Source organism: Balaenoptera acutorostrata, chromosome 5 (assembly GCF_949987535.1).
Source record: "Balaenoptera acutorostrata chromosome 5, mBalAcu1.1, whole genome shotgun sequence".
Lineage (NCBI taxonomy): Eukaryota > Metazoa > Chordata > Mammalia > Artiodactyla > Balaenopteridae > Balaenoptera > Balaenoptera acutorostrata.
This window is the reverse complement of record NC_080068.1, coordinates 39,918,367-39,932,782: the sequence shown is the minus strand read 5'-3', so window position 1 is coordinate 39,932,782 and position 14,416 is coordinate 39,918,367. Positions and strand designations below refer to the sequence as shown.

The 14,416-nt window shown below is 39.8% G+C and overlaps 1 protein-coding gene across 9 annotated transcripts in view; it reads left to right on the top strand.

The window, feature by feature from the left end:
• Positions 1-11,901, top strand: part of AFF1 (ALF transcription elongation factor 1) — a 207,162-nt gene extending 195,261 nt beyond the window's left edge. For all 9 annotated transcript variants that reach the window (XM_057546856.1, XM_057546862.1, XM_057546857.1 and 6 more), the window contains 5 exons: positions 812-948; positions 1,555-1,626; positions 2,051-2,191; positions 4,075-4,298; positions 7,306-11,901. In XM_057546856.1, coding sequence (XP_057402839.1) covers positions 812-948; positions 1,555-1,626; positions 2,051-2,191; positions 4,075-4,298; positions 7,306-7,427 — 696 coding nt within the window. In that variant the 3' untranslated portion in view covers positions 7,428-11,901. The remainder of the gene's footprint in view (positions 1-811; positions 949-1,554; positions 1,627-2,050; positions 2,192-4,074; positions 4,299-7,305) is intronic.
• Positions 11,902-14,416: the final 2,515 nt, after the last annotated feature.

The window sequence follows — 14,416 nt, the reverse complement described above, 5'->3', positions numbered from 1 at the left end:
TCATTCTTTTTGAACATATCAAAGTAGAGACATTAGCAGAAACTACAACCTTGCAAATGTCATGTTGATCAGTTGCTCTTACAATGTGTGCTGCATATGATGTCTCATATGTAGCGAGACTCGGCACAGTCTCAGTCGAGTTGGCTGAATTCCACCAAGTGAGAAGAGCGTAAGTGACAAAATATGTATTTGGGGTTAGATGACCACCAATATCTGATTGCATTCATATTTCTACATTCCTGTTAAGGGACTCTGAAATTTTATCCCTGTTGGCCCAGGGGATAGCCTTGTGCCCTTAACCCAGACTCCCAGAGGAGATGACCTTTTGGGCTCTAAAATACATAAAAAGATTATTGTTCAACATGAAATCTAAGATGCTTGTAAACCATAACATTTTTTACTTATTATAAGATAAACTTCAACACGTACAAAGAAACTGTGTCTGCATTATTCTAGTTGTCTGGAATAACCTATTTGCCAGGAAAATCATATGATGGGTAATTGCACACTAGTAACAAGGGGACCATGTACTGAGTGCCTTAGTTTGAATATGTACTTTAATAAGGTTTTGAGAGTATAGTCTTATTACAAGATTGTTGTCTCTTTCCTACTGAATTTTTAGTAAAAGAAAATTCTCAGTAGGTCAGAGCTGACGGGCTTTGGTTATTATGTTGAGTTTGTTTGTTCTCACACTTCTCTCTAGCCATAGTTAAATTAAGACAGTGGAGGGAAGTTTCTGTAAAGAATGTGTGTGAGAAACTAAGTAAAAGTCCGTGTTAGGCTTAACAGTGACCCTGTTCTTCGCCCACAGACGGACAAGGTTGGGAAGGCTTTTAAGTACCTGGAAGCTGCCTTGTCCTTTATTGAGTGTGGCATTGCCATGGAATTGGAAAGCCCAGCGTCCAAGTCGGCTTGCTCCATCTATGCAGAAACCCTAGACCTCATCAAGTAAGTGCAGACTCATTTTGCCTTCCTTTTAAGTACTTCTCTGTCCTTAACCTTTATTGCTTTAATCCATTTGAACTTTGGTCTGAAGACAGCTTAACAAAGGGGAGTCTTTAAAAAAGTTAGTGATCCAGAAACTTTTTTTTTTTTTTTTTGGTCATGAACTAAAAATGTATTCCAGACGAAGTGCTAGAGCAGAACAACTGGGTTGGGCTGCATCATTTTGCCAAGTGCACGGTGAAATGCCAAACCCTTCAGGGGGAGGGTTGGTTTTTCCAGTTTTACTTTCTTATCAGATGCCCTCTCATCTCAGCTGAAGCTCTCGTCTTTGTTTATTACCTGCATTTCAGGAGGGGACTCAGTAAGGATACAAGTCTACTTGGTTTCAAGCAGGTGGACAGGTCAGAGAAAAGGCATGTCCTCGCCTGATTTTCTGAATGGCCTGAATTGTTGCTCTGAAGCCTCATTTTTCTTCTGCGTTGCTGTCATATCTTCACATCTTCAGGAAAAATCAATATAAAACCAAAACAAACATAATAAGATATCTTTGTGTCTGGGATTTTCTGACTGCCTTTTTTTAACCTGATGTACATTTGTATTTTCCTGTAGATTCATAATGTCATTAAAATCCTTCTCGGATGCCACAACACCAACACAGGAGAAAATATTTGCTGTTTTATGGTGTGTATTTTTTTCTTTGTCTAAATAGTATTACATTTGCTTTTGCATATCTGTTTTCTTAAAGTGAAAATGATCATGAAAAGCAAATCACTACCAGAAAGGGTAGGCTGTGTGGTCAAGGGGTTAATCCCACTGATGGTTAATTATTATTGAAATGGCATCTACTGCCATTTTACTGATGACTTTGGTCTTGTGACTTAAGTTATATCCTTGTATATTTGTGTTGTTTCACCAGTATTTACTTCTGACGCTAGTGTGAACAGTGCAGTGAGATTCTCGATATTCTTTCTCGCGTCGATGAGGAAAACCCAGTATGTTCATTAGGGTGAACATTAGGGAAAAGGTTAGGTGGCTTGCTCTCTGTAGTAGTGATACTCATGAATCGGAGCTAATGCTTCACTTCAACTTATGTTTATGTTCACAGCATGCGTTGCCAGTCCATTTTGAACATGGCTATGTTTCGTTGTAAAAAAGATATAGCAATAAAGTATTCCCGTACTCTTAACGAACACTTCTTCAAGACTTCTTCCAAAGTTGCCCAGGCACCTTCTCCATGCATCGCAAGGTAATGATCAGTCTAATTTAAGTAACTTCCAAAATTAAGTTCGTTCTTTCCTTACCTCTTGCTGTGACTTTGTTTCAAAAATTGTTTACATCCATGTGCTTATTTGCTTGTTCAACTGAAATCATTAGCACATTTATACCTTTTTGAGGAATAGTTAGAAATCAAGGTGTTTGCTGGTTGGGCAACATAAAAAGATAACTACATAGCATCTAGGGTCCAGATTTTAGAGCTTTGAGGATATTTAGATATGCCCAACGATGCAAAACAGGCAGAGCCAGCAGAACCGGAGCCAAGGTCCTTTCTCCTTCTATGCAGCGCGTTGTCTTAGCGTTTCAGTAAACAAGAACTTTCCAAAACCAATTCCCTCCTACCTTCTCCAGGGTCTGTAACAGTGATATGAAGAATGAAAACAGCTATCTCTAGCTAAATTTCCCCCCCAATTTTGTGAACTGAAATTGCTCATCTGTTCCATAAGCTGTCGAAAAACAGAGTCCTTGTGCGGGTGTTTTTAAGATGAAGATAGAATTTTCTTCCCTTTGATACTTGCCTAGTATTTTTTTTTTTTTTTTAATTTGGTCGTATTCCTTGAAAAGCTCCCAGTTCTGACGGGTTTTGCTATTTTAAGAACATCACCTAGAAGATTGCCCCATTTCCAGCACATTCAAAAGAAGAGATTCCCATATGGCCTCTCTTAAAAAAAGAAAGTCCTGATTGAGAAGCAACTTCTTTACCTCTGAAAATTTTCATGACTCCTACCTCTGAGATATTATTCTAAGTTAACAGGTTGTCAGTCACGTGATTTTAGATCACTCCTTCACCATCTGGCTACCCACCTTCCTTGTACCAAGCCTTGTCTTAGGCTCAGGGAAGCAGCAGTAAACAAAGCAGACAGGAATTGCCGCCCTCGGGGAGCTTCTGCTCTAGTTCTTCGAAGGGGACGCTTAGGATCCATTAGAGTTCATGAAGCCCAAGGGCAGATGTAACTATGTGACGAGGCCACTGCTGCTGACCCATCTTTCCATTTCATATCCATCACTTCTTAACGTCTGAGTGACTTCACGTGTGTTTCTCGTTTGATCCGCATCAAGGCACTTGTGAGCTTGCAGGTGCAGGTGGGCAGTCACTAGGAGAACACAGAGCACAGTGTGAGTCCCCTGATGCCCAGTCTCCTCGTGGGCTGCCCTCTGTTCAGTCAGTGATGGGCTCAGCAGGTGTTTATCCAGAGCACCTCCTGTGCTAAGGGCTAGAAATGCAGAGATTAGGAAGAGATGGTCCCTGCCTTCGAGGTGCTTGTGAGGCAGGAAAAGGAATAGACAGAAAAGTATAATGAGGTATGATAAATGCAAAGAGACAAGTTCAAGTGGTGACAGAAAGGAAGCTGTGATGTATCCCCAGTGTCTGGAGGAGTGCTACCTGCAGAGTAGGAGCTCAGTGATGTTTATTGAGTGGATGAGAGAATGAATATATCGGAGATGAGGACCATCTTCTCAGGGGAAGTACTGTCTTCCTAGGAGAAGTTGGAATAGGGGTTGGGGAGAGAAGGGATTCCAGGCAAGGGAGTAAAATGTGTAAAGGGCCTGGGAAATACACTTGGAATACAGATTTGCCTACCTGATTCTATGTCCAGTGAAGAACACCTTACGTCTCTCCAGTTACTTTTTCCATTTGGAGGGCCCCATCCCACTGTGTTTTATGAAATAAATTTCCAGGATACTGAAGGTGAAGGGTGCCTCTCTGACCTTGTAGAAGTGATTTTAGAAGTGATTGTCATTTTGGCAAGTACACACTGAAGCCTTGTGACTTGGACTGCAGTTCCAGAAACAGGAGATCTGTGATCTGGGAGTTCAGGTGATTAACCAGTTCTCTTTTCTTCCACCTTCCAGAAGCACAGGCACACCATCCCCCCTCTCTCCAATGCCGTCTCCAGCCAGCTCCATAGGATCCCAGTCAGGCGCTGGCGGTGTGGGGAGCGGGGGCGTGCCCGCCACCATCAGCACCCCAGTCACCATCCAGAACATGACATCTTCCTATGTCACCATTACTTCCCATGTCCTTACTGCCTTTGATCTTTGGGAACAGGCTGAGGTCCTTACCAGGAAGAATAAAGGTAAATGGTTCTGTCGTGTTTATTACTGGGCCATGGGGATTGGGAGGGGAATAACATTGTATTTTCTGTTCAGTGTTTTGGCCTTTTTTTTTTTCTTTTTTAAAATTAAAATATAGTTGATTTACAATGTTGTGTTAATTTCTGCTGTACAGCAAAGTGATTCAGTTACACACATAAATACATTCTTTTTCATATTCTTTTCCATGATGGTTTATCACAGGATATTGAATATGGTTCCCTGTGCTGTACAGTAGGACCCTGTTGTGTATCCATTCTATATGTAATAGTTTGCATCTACTAACCCCAAACTCCCAGTCCATCCCTCTCCCACCTCCCCTACCCCTTGGCAACCACAAGTCTGTTTTGGTTTTGTAGATAGGTTCATTTGTTCCACATTTTAGATTCCACATATAAGTGATATCATACAGTGCTTGTCTTTCTCTGTCTGACCTTACTTCACCTAGTATGATAATTTCTAAGTCCATCCATGTTGCTGCAAATGGCATTATTTCATTCTTTTTCATGGCTGAATAGTATTCCATTATATATATATGTATCACATCTTTATCCATTCACCTGTCAATGGACATTTAGGTTGTTTCCATGTTGTGGCTATTGTGAATAGTGCTGCTGTGAACATAGGGGTGCATGTATCTTTTTGAGTTAAAGTTTTGTCCAGATATGTCCCCAGGAGTGGGATTGCTGGATCATATGGTAGTTCTATTTTTAGCTTTCTGAGGAACCTCCATACTGTTTTCCATAGTGGCTGCACCAACTCACATTCCCACCATCTGTTCAGTGTTTTGAAGAAAAGGAAGTGTGCAGCTGTTTACTCTTCTCACATTTTCTCCATGCTGTCACAGTTCTTTCTTGAGCTCTGTGACATGGAGATAGATTTCTGTGACTAGATCTTAGCAAAATTAAATCAGAAGTGGCTTTAGCACCTTGCCCCTTCAGAAGTTTTGGTATCGTTATTTCACCCTGAACTGAAGTGCTAGCAAAAGGGCTAAGCAAATGCAGATGGAAAGTCATTGGCTGTCCCCAGGCACAACACATTTGAGATGGGAAGTAGCATAACCTAAAATACTGCATTTATTCTTCAACCCAGAAATGTAAAATGGATGGAGCACCTGATGGCTGAGGAAGAAAAAAGCAGCTGAAACTACGAACACATATTTGTTTCATAATCACTAACTTTAAGCTAGTAGTTCTCTAATTTACAGGTCTTCATAAGATGTACTGTTCAATGCTCAATTGTTATGTCATTCAAAGACATCAGGTTCATCTGTTTACCAAGCTAGAAACATAGTCTGTAGTTTCACTTTTTTAAATGCAACATCTGTGCAGAAGTTTTTTTATCATTAACACTTGAAGTAGTAAAATAGGCTTCATTTATTAATAAATGTTTCATTTGATTTATTTTTATATTATAGTTCCATTTGTGAGGCTTGTGACTCTTGTTTATCAGCTATAATTTCTACACTTGTAAGGCTTAAAAGGAAGCAAACAAGTTAAAAAAAAAAAGAAAATTGCAAATAACATTAGTTTGGGTATCTCTGAAGTGCTGTTGAGTCTCATCTGAGAAGATTATGTAAATTGCATTCCCCTTGCTTATTATATGGGTAGAATGGGAAAAAAAGGAACACAAATTCTCATTAAATTCTGGGTATATTTCTGTTATGCTTTCTGTTTCTGTAGTTGGTTCTGAGGTGAATATGCCCTATTCTGTTTGGAAGAATGGCCTTTTAGTTATATAGCCAAAGACATTTAGTATTTTCTGATGCCTTAAGATGTTATTGTACCATTTTGTAAAAGGAATATTATTATTACTTATTAAAATTGTTTGGTAAATATTTTTGACAAATTACCTTCTGAAGCAGCCACAACTTAGAAGGATAATGTCAAAACTAAGGTGATTTTTTTTTTAAAAAAAGACCCAGCCAAAATAAGGTGTGAATTTGTCATACTGTTAAATTGAAATTGGTAACAAAATGTATCCCCTTCCACTTTACTTTTTTGGGTTTTAGAGTAATTGAAAATTTTATTTTATTATATTTAAAATAATTTCTAAGTGTGAGCAGCAAGACTGACTGTAGTTTCAGTTTTTATTTTCTGTGGACAGACTTGATAAACTGGAGACCCTGAAGCAGGATTACCCAAATTGTAGTGTCAGGATTTTAGCTGTACCAGAGGCCTTTATGTGCAACACATAATTTATATAAAGTTATATGTGTACATTGGGTACATAAATAGTCTCTATTTTTCTAAGGGAATGCAATAAGTGTAGCATCGTGAATAAATACAACTTTCATAATCCTTAAAAAAATATTGCGTTTATTGCTTGTTTTCAGTATATGTTAAGAAAGATGGTTAGCAACAGTATAGGAAATATGGCTTAGTAAATATTCTTGGGTCTTGTTTGTGAAGAAGGCCCTTGGAGAAATCCAAGGTTTAGGAGATGGTCAAGCACCTATTAGAGGAACTGCTTGGTGTCGGTGCTAGTGACCACTGAGCAAATGCTTATATGTAAATACCAGATTAAAGCCTTGACATGCTCTTTCCTGGCTCTAGGGAAGAAGTTGGCCAGCTGGCTGTGGCCACTTACTTTCCTCACAGCCTCTTCAAACCTTGTTTTCTTTCTTAGCAAACTAATGATGCTTTTTTTTTTTTTTTTAACATGTTGAGTATTTTTATTTGTTTATTTTCATTCATGTGTCCATTGATCCAAAAGTATAAATTGAGTATTTTCCACTGTCAGCCACTGTGTCAGGCATTATGGAGTCAACTCTGAAACAAACTTAGTTCTTCCCTTTTTAGACTAGTGGAGGGATGTGGAGAGTTAGCAAACCATTACAGTAGATTGTGAAGTTTTTTTTCTTTTTTTGCTCTGCTAGATGACGTACAGAATACTGTGGGGATGTAGTTTCTGGAGCCTTGCCTTTTTATGTTTTCACGTTTATTTTGTGTGTGCACGTGTGTTTACATGTTGGGCTTGCTTTGTTTGCAGAATTCTTTGCTCAGCTTGGCACAGGTGTGTGCGCCCTGGCCCTTGACAGCAGTCTGATGGACCTGGTGCGCTATACAAGACAGGGCTTTCAGCGGCTGAAACAAGTAACCAAAACACCTTAATGGAGGCCCAGGTTGAACTTTTTCCAGGCCTTGGGAACTTTTTTGCACGTTGGAAGCCTCAAAACAGTCCAGACATTTGTCTGATCAGGATACCAAACTTGAGAAGAGAAGCACCATGAGATGGCCAGGACATTTGTTCACTGAAACTCAAGAACTGTGGAATCATTGGTTGGACAGGATGTTTTTGTAGAAGCAGAAATGAGGAGGCTGGCCTCAGAGATGATCTTGCCTTTCCTTCCTAAAGGACAGAAGTGCAATGTAGCCTGAGTGGGCGTATGAATGGTCTAGAAACATTTCCGTCTTTTTTTAACCAGCAGGATGCAAATGAAATGAGGAGGAGCAATTTCAACTCTGAAAGCAAATTCACATCATCTCAGTAGCCACATTAGTTCATTCCTAGAAGGAATTTTTTTTTTTTAAACAGTGAATTGTGGTGTAGGGTTTTGTGGGTGATTTTTTTTTCTTTTAAGTTTTGGGGGAAATATTTGTTTAATAAATTCTAATGGTCATCTATAAAACGTAAGTTGTGAAGGACTCCACTGTACCCCACTTTCTGCCATTGAACAGTGGCTTTGATAATACCAGGTATTGTCCTAATTTATAAAATTGAAGGCAACCCACCCCCCGACCCCCCCATTGCCTGGATACTGCACGTTCAACCCAGCTCTGATTTCTCCGTTACTGTGCTGGAAGGTGGCCCCGTTGGGCTGGGGGAGAGAGGAGCTACAGCGCCCAGGGGAGCCGTCCCCATCCCCATCCGCATCCCCATCTCCATGTACCACGGAGGACTGGGCGCTGCCGTTCCCACCCCCTGCTCCAGAGAAAGGCAGTCACGTTGACTGTACTCTGCATTTTCTACTTTGGGGAAGAAGGAAACCAACATTTATCCGTGACCAGATGGTTGAAGTGCTTTTTAATTTTTGTTTAAGTAGAGCTGGAATTTGAGGTGCTGATCTGTGGTCTACAGTTATGTGGTAACTCACGTTGTCTACCAACTCAGAGTTTTGTCAGCGAACAAAGAAAAATGAAATCTACTTCTTAGAGAGGCTATATTTTTCTGCTACAAATTACTTTATATTTATAGCAAAACTAGACTTTGAGAGCCCTTGATTGGCTAGGGGAAATTAACTCCCTGAGAGGCTGTGGAGATTTGGGGTGGTTTATTAGACTTTCAAAAAAAAAGTCACCACATGCCTTCAGTCCAGAGTGTTCTCAATCAACTAGATGTGATTAGATTGAAGAGGAACTGTGGCCTACCCATAAGTTGTTATTGCCAGATTCTATACATTAAACCAAGTTTATTTTGAATGACTTAAAGTGGGGGGAAAAAAACCCAAACAAACAGAATTCCCACATATCCATAAGCACAGATTTTTTTCATTGAAACTTTGAGGGTTATTATTGGAAGCATTATTTTGAGTGCAGTGTTTTTAGAAGCCAATTCTTTTTATCCCTTTTAGAAGTAGAATTTGCACATCTCTTACAATTGAGGAGTGAGTGTTAACGCTACAACTGGTTTATTTTTCTGCCTTCGTCCCATTCCGCCCCCTACGTGTTGTTTCCTACCAAGCATGTTTGACATTGTCATGTTTATTAGTGAAGAAGGGAGTACCATCTTTATTTGTGAGGAAGAGGTCTAAGGTCCATATGATGAATGTAAGAACTTTCTTGGTAATTGGTAACTATATAAAAGGGATGTGTAGCGGATGGGAGTGATGCTTATTTTTCACAGTATGAGTTGTTTGTGTGAAGCTGTTCCTTCAGTGTCTTACGGTATCTAGCCTGTTCTTTGGTTATCACTAGCTAGGACAGAGGTCTGTTACTTCATGTTTAGGTTAAAGCGAGAGCATTACAACAGTAGTGTAATACCTGAGCATAAGAACTTGATGTGCGATCTTGATGGACTGATTTCATTTACTGATGTTCTAAAGCAGAGCCATGGTCCTTTTTAAGCTACTTGTTTAAAAAGCAGCCTGTTGTTAAATGAACAGTAATTGCCTGGTAGGTTGTCTGCTTGTGGCATTGTGTGTCCATCTCTTCTGTGTAGGAGACAGGACACCAGAGTGTGTTCTTCAGGACAGGCTCTGATCCATGCACACCGTGCTGAGTGCGTGTGTCTTGTCAGGAGCCACCGTGTCCCCCTGACTGAAGACATTTCCAAGTCAGTTTCTCAGCCATTTCTAAAAGAGGTAATTGCTTTTTCAGTGGCCTTATTCTTTGTGTGTGTGTGTTTTTTCCCTGACCTTTATCTTAAGATTTTATTTGTCCCTTAAAAAACTAATGAGTTTGCAGAGATCAGTTTGTACTATTTTGATCATGGAATATTTCTGATTCTTACTGCAAAATGCATTTTACCTAAAAGAATTCTTAATGGCTACTTTTAAAGTAGAGTATGTAAAAGGGTAGTGGCTGATGAATCCTTAATGTTCATAAGGTCTTTTCGCTGTTACAGTTGTATATAGAAATCTAAAGGATTTTTAAATCATTTGCACTTTTCCACTGCATGCTTAAATTCCCAAAGGCAAAATTTGTACTGAGGTAGATAATTGAAAGAACTAGATTATAAAATCAAGCCTTTGAATATGTGAAGTTCTTACAACAACCGTAATAGTACACACTTCACAGTGAGACAAATATAAAACATCTTGAGTAAAAATGGAGTGTAAAAACCTTGCCTTTGGCACTACAGTTTCGTGTCTGTGTGTGTGTGTGTGTGTCTATCTTTACTAGGAAATGGAAGAACACTGTTTTACTTTTAAAAATGTTGAATGTTTCTGTCCTTCCTGGAGGCAATTAAAATGTGAATCACTGAATTTAAGATTTTAGCTAGACTAAGGGCCCTGATAAACAATGATAAAACACTTCACTGAAATTTACCAAATTACACTGGGTTAAGAATGTGAAAACGTCCGCCATATGCCAGCTGTGGTAGAAGAGCGGGAGGGTCCAGCTGGCATATTATCAGGACCAGAACTACAACAGGAGAATGACTTAGATGATGCTATGATTTAATCACAATACTGAATGGGAAAAGCATCTGATTTTTTTTTTTTTTGAACAAAAGGACCTTTATTTTATAATCTGTTTTGACCAAAATGTTTAGCTATTTCCCCTAGACAAATTGGACCACACTTATCTCCCTTGTTCTATATCCTTTAATTCCCGATTTCAGGATGTTTAGAAGCTAACAAACTACCCCTTTCTGGCTGAAAACTTGCCTTAACTGGTACCTTAAATATTAATGTTAGTAGGATCAGGAGCTTACTATTTTTTTTTTATGATTCCTGTTCAGTAATTTTTAGAAGCAAAAACAAACCATTGTGCCCTCCAAAATGAATAAAACTCTTATCTCTGATATATGAAAGGAAATGTGTGTGTACATAGACACACACACACACACACACACACACACAAAGAGGCTGGCTAAATTGGATATATTTATTGTGCCTTTGTTGACCACACCTAATTTTGGAATAATGCTGTATTCATTTTGTCATGGCTTTCAGAGATGTTAGGTGGGTCTTGCACCTTTTTCTCTTCTGCTTCATGAAGTTTGAGGTGTATTTGTGCATCTTTAGGTAAATGAATCAAATAAGGCTTGATTCCCTACCTCCCACACAGATTCTACTTTTTCTTAAGGATTTGTTTGCCCAGACACTACGCAAAATCTGTGAAAAACTTTGCCACCTCATCTCCTACACTCTTTACCACTGATGAGCAGTATTTAAATCTTGCTAGAATATTTGGCCTTCTTTTAGAAACACAGATGTAGAGATTTCCTCATTGTGGTTGTGGTGGGGTGTCAGGATTATAGCGGTACTTGGTCCCTTTCTCTCTTGCTCTAGTGGTTGCCTCTTGTTTTTGGTCCTACTTAGAATTTGTGGATGCAGGTTTTTTTCCTATACTTTTTTGTCATTTTGTTTGTGGGAGGCGGAGTGGCAGAATAACAAACATGGTGTTGGGGATTTTCCTTCAAACATTGCAAGTGGTATTTCTACCATATACACCTCAAATATCCAATCCAGTTGTGTCAGTCACCGAAAATCCGAGAACGAATTGTGACCACTGGCCATGCTCTTTAGTTCGTATTTACGAGGCGTTGACAAGCACCCATCTACCACTTCTCTTAAGGTAGCTGTAAATTTCCTGTTGTCCTGGGGAAAGCCACTCTATTCTGTTCGCGGTGTGTTGGATATCAACAGGTACCGTGCTGGGTAGAGAAGTGCCTGTATTTCTCTACCCAAGACAGCAGGAAGGAAACTTACAGCTCCCTGGGAGCCTAGATATTACTGTATCAACCTGGAAGGACAGAGAAGTAAGACCACTGACAGCGAGGCTGGCCGAGCTGCACTGGTCAGACCAGGAAGTGGCTGACCTAAGGAAGATAACTTGCTGTGCTTACAAGTAGATGTTTAAGTGATGCTGAATACAGGCAGTATTAACTTTTGTTAATTAACTTTTGTTTAAGAACAAAAGGCAGGGGCTTCCCTGGTGGCGCAGTGGTTAAGAATCCACCTGCTAATGCAGGGGACACGGGTTCGAGCCCTGGTCCGGGAAGATCCCACATAAAAAAATTAAAAAAAAAAAACAAAACTAAGAACAAAAGGCAGTACTCGCCTTTTGTTCAGGCCATCAACATGTATTGTTAAAATTACTGCACATCCCCTCCTCAGATACCAAGTATACACTGTTCATGTTGGTGTGTGTGTTTATACACGTGTGTCCCAAATCTTGTGTTGGTTTTTTTTTTTTTTTTTTCTTCTCCTGAATGTGATCATGTTTTGGATGATACCTGAGCAGGGTTGCCTTTTTTTATTTATTACCATTATATATTATATTATATTATATATTTTTTGCTTTCTTATAACTTTAGAGGAAAGTCAAATCTTGGTATTATTAAAATTGTTTAAAAAAGAATAAATCGTCCAGTTGATAAATGAAGATCACTGGTCTGTCTCTAAAATAATATGAATTTTTCTTTAATTATTGTGTAATAACGTGCCAGCTATCTAGTCCACACAATGGTTTTGTATGCAGGATAGGGAAGCAGTGATGTGCTCAGTGGGAAGATGTGCAGCACAGACAAGGGGGACTCCGTGTGTTTTATCTACTTCAGCAATGGAACTGAAACTTGGGGCTTTTGTGAATAAAATTTAGCTGCCTTGTACAGTCCTTTGAAAGAGACATACGTGATCTGTGAGAATTATAGTTTTCTTTTTTTAGAAGAAAAATTTGCAAAAGATCTTTCCAAAGATACCGTGCCACAGATCTTTTGTTTATTGTTCTCTGTAATAAGGATTAATTGCTGTTTAAAAAAAACATGTAATTGACTTGTTCGTCTTCAAATTCTTTACTTTTCACAAGAGGATGGAGCTGTAAAAAAAAAAAAAAATTAATAAAAATTTAGAGAAATCATTGGCGTTGAATCCATGCTTTCACTTTGCTTGAATAAACTAATTCCTAAAATTGCTATATGTAGTTACCACGTACAGCCAAGGAGAGTCTCACATGGAATAATTTGCCCTTATTCACAGTATGTATTTATTGTTGAAATGGGAAAGGGGCGGGCAGAGGGTAGCTCATCTTTCTGTTCAGTTTATTTTCAAGATCTCAATCACTGCACTGGTGGCACAGTGGTTAAGAATCTGCCTGCCAATGCAGGGGACATGGGTTCGAGCCCTGGTCCGGGGAGATCTCACATGCCACCGAGCAACTAAGCCCGTACGGCACAGCTGCTGAGCCTGTGCTCTAGAGCCTGCGAGCCACGACTATTGAAGCCCACGTGCCTAGAGCCTGTGCTCCACAGTGAGAGAAGCCACCGCAATGAGAAGCCCGTGCACTGCAATGGAGAGTAGCCCCCGCTCTTTGCAACTAGAGAAAGCCGGCACGCAGCAACGAAGACCCAATGCAGCCATAAATAAATAATTAAAAAAAGAAAAGACCTCAATCACAAATTAGCCTAATACCACCAGTGTTGCTTATCTTAACATCAACTGCCAGGTGCAACAGTGACCAAATTTGCCTATTTTCAATTTGTTTGCTGGGTATGGGGAGACATATTTGTAGAAGGTTGGTATGGGAAGAAATCTAAAGTCCATCTGGTTTCTCTTCCCTTTGCCACTCCAAAAGAAATGATACTCTAGGTGCTGAAAGATGACTTCCTAAATTTGAATCCTGGCTCTCTGGTTTGCTGTGTGACCATGGGCAAGTTACTTAACCTCTCTGGGTTTCTTTTCTCATAAAGTTAGTTACAGCTTTGGTGTCTACCTAGTAAGGGGCTGAGGATCACATTAGATGGTGTACAGAGTGTGCTTAGCATGGTGCCTCTGCCATAAACACTCAAGACTGGTGGCCTTTTTAGACTTCCTCCCTCCCCTCACTGCACCGCAATATCCCAACAGGTGACCCTCCAGTCTTTGACTGAACGCTGATAAAGATCTTGCTACCCACCTCTTCCTCTTTGATTCTTTTTTTCTTCCTTACGTTAGGTTGACCTCTACTTATATCGGTCCTAATGAACAAACAGGGACCCACCTTTGGCAAGCTCACAGTAGAGTTGACAAGCCAGCAATAACTGTGGTGAGCATGCAGTGGCAAGTGCGGGAAAGGGAAAGTTTTAGTCCTGCTTCAGACTAAAGGGAAGACTGAGGGAAGAGCTCTCACTTGAACTAGGCCTTAAAACATGGGTCATAAAACCTCTTCTGGGTTTTCATTTTTTTCACAAAAACTTCCCATTGTCACATCTTGTCTCATACATTTTCAGCAGTAGTTGTCCACTGCATGGTTGTACCAGTTTATTTAACCAACCCCCTTGTTAAACATTGAGACTGTCTCTAATTTGGGGATAGTATGAAGAATGCTCCCATGGCCATCCCTGAAGCAAACTAGTTGGGCAGATTCAACAGTATTTCACCATATTTTCTTTATGTAAGTGTATGCGTGTGTATATTTATGCTTCACCCCTAAAGACTTCAGCATGCATTTCCTAG